Consider the following 9,714-nt stretch of genomic DNA (forward strand, 5'->3'; position numbering starts at 1 on the left):
GAGTTGAAAAATAAGGACAGATATGATAACAAAAAGAATAACTACAAGAGAAATTTTTTGTTGTCTTAACTTCCAACAGGACAAAGTTAAAGTCAAGTCAATAGTATATTTATTTTACTATCTTTATACACTTTGTGATTCTATTAATCAAATCATCTTAATTCACGTATCTATAAACCACGTATTCAGAAAGGTAAACAATAGTTTCAACAAATTCCTTGCAAATTGAAGCACGACATGCTAATATCATTACAGAAAAATACAACTTAACTTTCTGAACTGAAATTCATTTCACAAATATCACACACAAACTATGAACACAGAGCAACTATCCAATGAAGTATCAACACACAATGCAAAACTACCTAAAATCCTAAGTAGAAACTATCAACACAAACCAACTATCCAATGAACTATCCCAGGTACAATTTATAACAAAATCAAACGACGTGGTAAGATACTTGCAAATGTTCATATCATACTGAAGAGGAACCTGTTTTTGATACGTGAGATAAAGCGTCCTCAAACTGATGGTCGTCGGACTTCCCTGCACTCAAGCATGGTGGAATGAAAGATCTGAACACAATATCCATGTTCGGGATTTCTTTTAGTTCGTGAGAGACGACTTCGAGGGCTGGAGATTCAAAGAACCGACGGAACTTCTTCTGACAAATGAACGCGAAGATAAGGGAGAATATTGGAAGTGGGAAAAGAACTGGAGTAGGCGCGAACGTTTTAATTCCAAAGTAACCACACATGGTAACTTGATACAAAATCAAGGTAGCTAACATGCGCGTGTGAATATGCGGCCACATTCTTCCGTAGCTCTCGAATGAAGGAACGTACACTTTCAGTGCCTGTTTGAAATAAAAAATCAAGAAAGAATGAATGAGATTTAAGACACCAGCATGTACTCTTTGTTATTTTGGTTTAACGACTTGTACATCTACATACATCACAAGTACATGTGAAACTAATATATCTATATATCCATTTTGGATATAGATGATTCATAAAATCGACCACCTAATTTGGAATTAAAGCTTAGTTGATTGGTATATAAACACTAAGACACCAAAACAACTACTCTGTCCGTTTCATTTTATATCAAGGTATGTATTTGATTCAGTAACGAGTTTAAGAAAGAAAGACTTTTAACACATAACAAAAGTATCCTTAAAACGTGTAGTCTTAAACATGCAACAACAACTCAGGGTTAAATTGGAAGTTTGACGCAAAAAGAGTCTCCAAAATATGGAAACGTATTATTCTATCTGGAATAAACTAAAATAGAAAGTGAGATATAAAATGAAACATAGGCAGTATTATTCACCTGATTCCGTAGAAGAAGCCAGCCCAGACCGAAGTAAACGACTCCAAACGGTAAAATAATTGGAGCTATGACGGAATAGCATAGGACAATCGTCATAATCAGCATATCACTGGGAAATCGAGTTGCATAGCCTAGATCACCAGGGGCCCAAGCCTCTTTTATCTCAGCTTCAGTTTTGCACAGATACTTCTTCTTGAGATGGAATATGATTAGAGGAACTATCCTGGACAGCTCCAGTCCATAGCCGACAAAGAACCTGCGATCAACAAATTATTAGCAAAATCATTTGACTAGTTATATCAAGTGGAGAAGCAGAAGGGAAACTACCAGCAAAAAAAAAAAAAAGATTCAGGACCATAAAAACACCTTGAATTGTGCGAAGAGAATAAACTTCAATGAACCATTATTGAGATTAAAGGAGAATTAATATTCTCTTCACTAGCTATACCATTCTGAACCGAGCTTTAAGACCACAGAAGCACACACTTAATAAAAATAATGACTCAACGTCAACAAAGAAAATAGTATAAAGAGAATGGTTTTTATCAAAGATCAGAATGGCCACAACTCAAGACAACATACATACCGTTAGAAGAAAAAAAAAGATAAAATTTGTAGCTGCGAAAATAAAAGCGAAAGCAAGCTCAAGACTTACTTCAAAGCCACAAAGGTCAAGAAGAAAGTTGCATTCTGTGGAAGGCTTTCTGCCAATACACGAAAAATAGAGTTGGGATCTTTCTCAATGCTCTTGAAGGCACCGAGTAGAGTTCCAGCGAGAGTAACACCAATAAATACATTCAGCACTGAGAAATAAAAATATTTCCCTGAAGCAGCTCTTGTAACATGGCTTTCTGAAGGGATGCCCTCTGCTTTGGATAGAAACATAAGAAACTTTGGCAACAAAGCCAAAAATATGATGAGCGCAAGCTGAGGCAAATAAGCTTCTAGCACAGTCTTGATTGCCTTCTGACTCACAACAGGTTTCAAAAACGGGAGAAGCTTCACCAGATTGTCTAGAGTTGTTAATGCCGAGATGAACCCAATCGGAATCATATAAAAGAATATGGTCAAAAACACAACAACATACACAACATACTGCCGAATTATTCTCACATAAAACGTTTTCGAAAGATTAGTCCAAATCAACTGACGTGGTTCTGGAGCATCTATAACAGTCCACCTGTCAACTATAGGGGCATGTAAATTCTGTAATGCAGAAGCTGCAGCGACTCTGCTGTTGAAAAAGACCAGCGCAGAAGATTGCTGTTTCTCTTTGAGAGTCACCTTCTGTTCAACTTCTAACTGTTGGATCAATTCCTTAATCTTATCATTGTAGAATTCAATTGAATCTACCTTTTCACCAACAATACCAAGGAAACCAGTTTTATGCAAGGGTTTTAGTGCATCAGGATTTGTTTTCTTCGACTCCGCATAGATGGCTTCAGCACGTTCAAGCTTCTTTTTGTACCCTTCCAACTCTTCATAAATTTTGTTCACCTCCTTATTGTCCGTCACCACCATTGACCGATAAAATGTATCGGGGTAGATTGCTCTAAAGAATGAATCTATCTGCTCTTTTTTACTTTGACCGACAGAGGTGGGAGGAATATCCCTGACAAGAATAGCAAATTGATCGGCTCTGATTTCTGGAGACATAAGAGCTTTAGCTCTCAATTCTGTAACATGCTTGTATGCTCTCCATAAAAGGAAGTAAGTAACAACAGAAACCCAATATGTTGCAACTATAAATGCCCACAACCGCGGTCCTGAATTCTGCAACACCAATGGGGAAAAAAAAGGAAATACAAGAATTCATTGAGCGACAATAAAAACGAAGAAGACTAAAATAACAGTGGATGCACAGCTTACTGCTGCATTATCAAATTAGGCAAAGTTAAAATCATGACACAGTGGTTTAAATATATTTTTTTTTTTGGTAATACAGTGGTTTAAATATTATTTTTTTTGGTAATACAGTGGTTTAAATATATTTATGGATAAGGTTAAGGAAAGGTCAAAAGAACTTACGCCAACGTGCCCCATAGATAACCTATCAAGTTCATTGAAAGTCCCCTTGCTGGTGGTATTGGCTGCCTTTATACTATGATCAGTTGAAGCAACTGGTAGAAGTACAGGCAGCAGTACAACGCCGGAGAAGACAAATATTCCCAAGGCTGAAAAAATAAATGGGGTTATACGATAATTTACACTCTCAAAGCTCACATTTGAGCTTTCAACAACTTGACTACACTAATGACTTCTGAAAATGGACTGCCTGTTCATTCACTTCGGAGTTCAAATTAAGGGAAGCAAACAAAATTTGAACATATTGAGAATATATAGCACGGATCCAACTTGACTCCAGATTACGAGTCCACATTTCATTAAGTTCAGGGGCAGAGCCAGTGTTCTGGCTACGGGTTAGGCGAACCTAGTAGCTTTGGTTCAAAACTTGTATTTGTCTTGAAAAATTTGTTGATTACGTACAAATTATTAATTTAGAACTTAGTAACTTAAAAGACTTAGAATTCCAAACCCACAAGCTTGAAATCCTAGCTCCGGCTCTGATTAAGTTAATGGTTATAGCTGCTTGTACAACAATAACAACAAACGCCACAATTCTAAGATAGATTTTTTTTTTTTTTTTTTTGAGAACTGGGAATATGTTACAATGTATACAAATAATATCAACCCCTACAATTACAACAACATTTAGGTAGACTAACACAATTCTAAACTAGTTGGGATCCGTTATTTGAAATCCTCCATATCCAAAAAAAGAATTTTAACTTACTTAAAATTTGAAACAAAACCAAATGCAAACAGTTCAAATTTTCTTGTTTGTCACCCCAACTATCTCTACTCTCGCAAAAGGAAAGGAAATACTTGGTAGCTATAGAAAGGACTAAGGGGTTAGTGAACTAATATATCATTGAACAAACCAACAATGGATTTGAATAATACACTTTTTGGAACCAATAAGTATTTTCCACAACAGAAAACATGCGAGTGGATACTAGATAACAACAATAAATTAAAAAATTGGAATTATTTCTTAAAAAGAAGAAAATAAAACAGGGGATAGTAACAAATCGAAAATGCATCAATATTATTAGAACAACTAAAGGTAATTTACTTAGTTAAATTTATCCACTTTCTTTCTAGACTTCAACTTACCTACACTATTAAGTCATCTAAAAGATACGAGGAATAATTGTCCGCCTATAGTAAGTGAAACTAGTTACCAATAAAATAAGGCCGACAACTTACTATATATCAAAATTCATTGCAGTTTAACTGTGTGTATATAAGTTAAATCCTTCTCCACAGACTCTTTTTTTGTACTTACTACCAAAAAGTAAAGTAGATCCTAGAAAAGTGGTTGAATTGGTTTACTTTGAGTGCAAACCACTTAAATTCCTCATTATATTTCCTACCAAACTCTCTACCCCACAAAAATAACCAAATTCTAAAAGTACCAAGCTAAAAATTTACCAAAATAAGGCTGGAAAAATGTAAAAATGCATAAACATCCACATTAAATAAGCTCAAAATTATGCTTAAGTTCTATGCAGAGACGAGGTAAGAAACATTAATAGCAGGTAACAATATATAATAAGCATTACCCGGTAACCTAAACAAAATGATAAATAGCCTACTATAACAGGTCAAATCATACTGATGGTGTAAAAATTATTTACTTTAGTACATAAAACTTAAATCCCTCAAAATTCAGCATAAAACAGAATTTAAAAAGAAAGGAAATTTAATCATTTACCAGTGCCAAGGAAAACAAAGTAGACAGCAGTATCAACTCCAGACATGTTGATGATATCTGTTTCAGATGAGGACATAGCTTCTCGGATCCAAGAAAACGGGTTCCGGGTCATGTACCCGCCTTCAACCGGGTTCATACCTTTGAGGATCCGATTTGGATAGTATACCTCAACATTCCCTGGTTTTCTTGAGAGCCATGTGAATAACAGCATCAAAACCACAAATATTACAAAGGAAGTTCCTAAAGACGTCAAGAATGATGAAAAATTCATCTGGGGTCTTCTAAAAATTCAATCTTTTCACTGTTTTGGCTGAAAAAATGCAATCTTTTCTCTGTTTTGGCTCTAAAAATGCAACCTTTACTCTGTTTTGGCTCTCAAAATGCAATCTTTTGTGTGTTTTTGCTTCGGGGGTCTGCTCAAAATACAATCTTTTGTGTTTTTGGTTTATATTTATGCTTCATTGTATGGTTTTTGGTTTTAAGAAGATGAAGAGGGTTATTTGTTAAAGAGCATTGAAAGATGGGAAAATAAAGTAACCGTTAGAAGGGAAAATGGAGTGGTTTTGAAACTTTGATTTTTGCTTTTTTTTATTTTATGTAGATAAGAGAGAAAAGAAGAAGAAAATATCTAGGTAGTTCATGATTGGAACTTGTGGAATGTGGGGTTTTATATTGTTAAAGATGTTTCAGTGTGTGAGATTACGTGGGAATAATGTGTGTGTTATGTGTTGATTTTCTTTATCCAACTCTCTCTGTCGACTTCTTTTAATGCAGAAAGAGGAAAGAGGTGAAGGGAAGTTGAAGAAAATTGAAAAGGAAAGAGAGAGGTGAGAGAGAAGCAAAGTGGATATAGGTGGCAGATTTTTGGACAGAGTAAAAGGAAGTCTGGAAAGGAAATTGTTGTTTTTACCTATCTGAAATGACTAAATTACCCCTAGCTGTAAATTGTGATTGCTTAGGTTTTTTTCCCCCTCTAAAGTAGACATTTTCAGCATTTTAAGCTACCTATGGAATATGAATTCATCAGGTAAAACATTTTCCATCAACTCAAAATGCATCCCTAGTCCTATATATGATTAATTTTTCGCGACTACATCAACATCACTAAACCTTATTTCCAAGCGAAGGAAAAAAAAGAAATATTATGTGTCCACATAGAATTTGAGGAAAGATCGCACTTTAAGGAGATGTCATGTGGTATCTGATTTCACGGCTCTGACGCAAAAGATAATTTTTTTTCTTTTTGTTAACTGAATATTGAAACTTTAAAAAAAGGAAAAAAACAGCCAAATGATTCTAAATATGATAAATTAGTTGGTGGGGAAGGGGAGGAAAATGATTGTAGTAATAGTTTAATGTTTTATTTTAGTAATTACTAGTGTATAGCTTCTGTCTTTTTCTTCAAGATCTTTCGCTTTTGTTAGCATAAGAGTGGATTATAAAGTTCCACGTATACCTCCATTATTTAAATTGTTGATGTGATTAAAGGTGTGTGAAAAAACAGAAATGTTCATTAAAACAATTAAATGGATTCAAAATTTGACTATATTATTTTATTTTTGGATTCTCATTAGATTTTAGAGCAATTAACCTTTTAGAAAATGAAAAGGTCGTAAGGCGTCCCATGTTTTCACGTAACAAGGATCTGAATTGGAATAATTTAAATTTTAATAAGCCATTAAATGTATTTGGTTTTTCATCTTCAATTTCAGAAACAGATTTATTTAATTTTTTTTATAGAGGATTTAATTATAAGACATAAATCATTTAAACTTTCATGCAACATATTCGTATATTTTCACTTAATGCGGATCTGAATTTGAATAACTAAATTGTCAATAAATCAGTAAATATGTTTACTTTTTTCAGTTTCAACCAGTTATTATCAGTTCAGAATAGAACATGTTTATTTAGTTTTATAAAATAGGATTTCGTTAAGATGTAATTCACGTAAAATTTCATGCAACACACTTTGTCCATTATCACCGCGTAACTAACCATTACTACTTAGCATCGCCGCTATCTTTTACTATAATGTATTTCATCAAACATATAATTTTTATAATCATGTAAATTAAGTTTGTTTAATATTTCATAAATATAATATCTCATTATTTTTGTTTTAAATTCCACATTTTATTAAATATTGAATAAAAACATATTATTATTTTTTGGTGTATTGAATAAAAATATATTATAAACAATTATTATTCTGGTCCAGAAAGAGCTCTCCGGATACTACTCCTCCTTTGTTTTCTCTGTCGTGACTGACGACAAAAATCTGAGTTTGGAAGATAGTGAAAGTGTTAACGTTAGAAACAGTGACTCAGCCAGCTGATGCTAATCTTCAATTATCTACATGACACGTGGACAGTTACACTCCCTTGCCGACAGGTCTTCGCTGGCTACTTAATGGGTTATTACAAGTGGATAACTGTGGGGCCCTCACTGGCTTTTCTAACAACTAATTTATTTTTTTGTTTTCCATTAGAAATTTAATATTCGAGATAGATTCTGATTAATTCGAATTAGTGTCACAAAATTTATTTAAATGAGAAGTGTTAAATTTTTCTTTCCTAAATTTTAATTAAGGGTAAAGCAATCCTTAATAGGCAAATATAAAGGTAAAGTTAAATTTTCGATTATATTTTCAGTTAAACTCAGCAATATTAGTTCAAATTTTATATTTATCTTTAAAAAAATTATTTTTAATTTTTTTTCCTTGTGTTTGTTATTCGTTTAGTGTCCAGTTAATTCGTCACGTCTGTATAAAGTACTAAAGAAGAAAATATTTTCCGTCAGAATCTTTTTATTTTTACGATTCAAATTGGAAGCCTTTAATTGAGAAGAAAGGAATTATATCCTTTATACTACAATATCTTTAATGATTCGAAACCCCACACTGGCTTTTCTTACAAGTAGTCTAATTCTTTTTTGAAATTCTATTTTGAATCTGCCTTTTTAGTTTATTACGGTGTCAAAGTTATTTATTTATTTTTTTTTTTTTTGGTGGGGTTCGATAGTTTTGATTGGAGCGGTTCCTCCACGAGCAACGTGGTGGCACGTAAGACTTGTGATTTAGTGAGTTTGGACAGTTAACAGAAAAACGGATACACTATATCCCTTCACTTCCTTTGTGGATAAGGATGAGTGGAATCCATGTTTGATATTCTACAAGTCATTACACTTCCATTTCATTTCACGTACGCGGAGAGCTAGAAGCCCGGCTACGAACTACTAAACCCAATAATTTTTGCACGAACGAGTATATTTATAGCAAATTATTATTTTAGAACTCAGTTATAAGTATTTGAAATCGTTGTTTTAAAATCTCGAGCTCATAAAATTAAAATTCGGGTTCGCCTTCAAATTCTCGTGACGACATTTAATTGGTAGAAAATAAAGAGAAAATATCACCTTGGCTAAATAGTAAATATATAGCATTTGAATTAACATATCATACCATTCATATAAAAAGTATTTTATTAAAAGTTAAATAAAAATATAAAACAGATGACATCGGGTTGCCGTTTTTGTAGCATGTATTTAAAATTTAAGAATATTGCAAACCTAGCCACAAAAATGACCTAGTGATGCATGACCACTTCTGTCTTATGCACGCTCTTCTTCTTTTAGAGTAGCAAAACATATGGTTCCGGGGTGTAAACTTGCAATATTGTTTTATCAATACTCGATCTTGTGCTTTGTTATAGACTAAATACTCACTTCTCCTTATTTATTCCAAGTTCCAAATAAAATCAAGACTCAAATATCACGATAACTTTCTATTTGCTGTTATTCTGTTGCTTCCTCAATACCATCGTCAATTTGTTGTACACAAAATCATGTATAACAACATTCACCTTATGAAACATGTCATATTTGAACTGTGTCAAGCGTCAAACTATCGGCCTGAAGTTTGAAATGTGGCATCTGGAACATCAGGTCATTGCTCTGAAATTCAGTCCAGATTTGTACCAAACTTTAGACCAAGAAGAAGAAGAAGAAGAACTACTTTATGGATTATCCTTATACCAAATTTCAGCAACACCAAACCAATATGAAATCACTAAATGTATTTATTGTATATTAAATAGTAAATAATTAAAAACAATATGCTAAATTCTTATGGTATAAATAGTAAATAATAAATTATTTTTTTCATGCTAAATTGTTATGGTAAAACTCATAATAACATCATCGTCCTAACTTTTGCACTAATTTTTTAAATTGTGTATATTTTAACTAGTAACGTTAAAAGTGGCTATTGGTGCAAATCACCCTAATAAAATATTAATTATATTTTCTATATTACACCATCCGATAAAGCTAGTATGAATAGGAATATGCTAATTGGTGGGGAAAAATAGAAAATTAACTTAGATAGTCATCCATCTAACCGCTTAAACTAAGAATAGACCGATAGATTATATATATAATTCATGCATAATATATGTGTAATTGTGTACAATCAATGTTTAATCTATATATACCGAATAGAAAAAGTAAATAGTAAATACGGTCGATTATTTATATGTACATCCCAAAAAAAAAAGATGCTAATATACTGGGAATTATTTTTGAAGGGTTTCAGTTGTTCGAT

At 32.9% G+C, this 9,714-nt stretch overlaps 1 protein-coding gene across 1 annotated transcript; it reads right to left on the bottom strand.

Moving 5' to 3' along the window:
* Positions 1-204: 204 nt before the first annotated feature.
* Positions 205-5,962, bottom strand: LOC107765699 (CSC1-like protein ERD4). Its single transcript, XM_016584372.2, has 5 exons — positions 5,112-5,962; positions 3,362-3,507; positions 1,989-3,106; positions 1,334-1,589; positions 205-857 (listed from the first exon to the last, which is right to left on the bottom strand). Exons 1-5 carry the CDS (start codon positions 5,380-5,382, stop codon positions 477-479), a joined length of 2,172 nt encoding a protein of 723 aa, XP_016439858.1. The 5' UTR covers positions 5,383-5,962; the 3' UTR covers positions 205-476.
* Positions 5,963-9,714: the final 3,752 nt, after the last annotated feature.

The sequence above is a fragment of the Nicotiana tabacum genome, chromosome 5, assembly GCF_000715075.1.
Source record: "Nicotiana tabacum cultivar K326 chromosome 5, ASM71507v2, whole genome shotgun sequence".
Lineage (NCBI taxonomy): Eukaryota > Viridiplantae > Streptophyta > Magnoliopsida > Solanales > Solanaceae > Nicotiana > Nicotiana tabacum.

Bases quoted from the DNA above. Each gene is read 5' to 3' on its own strand.
- LOC107765699 (XM_016584372.2), bottom strand. From the start codon at position 5,382: ATGAATTTTTCATCATTCTTGACGTCTTTAGGAACTTCCTTTGTAATA. The intron at 3,107-3,361 runs GTAAGTTCTTTT...TTGGTGTTGCAG, and splicing joins TATCTATGGGGCACGTTGGC to AATTCAGGACCGCGGTTGTG. The intron at 1,590-1,988 runs GTAAGTCTTGAG...TGTTGATCGCAG, and splicing joins TTGACCTTTGTGGCTTTGAA to GTTCTTTGTCGGCTATGGAC.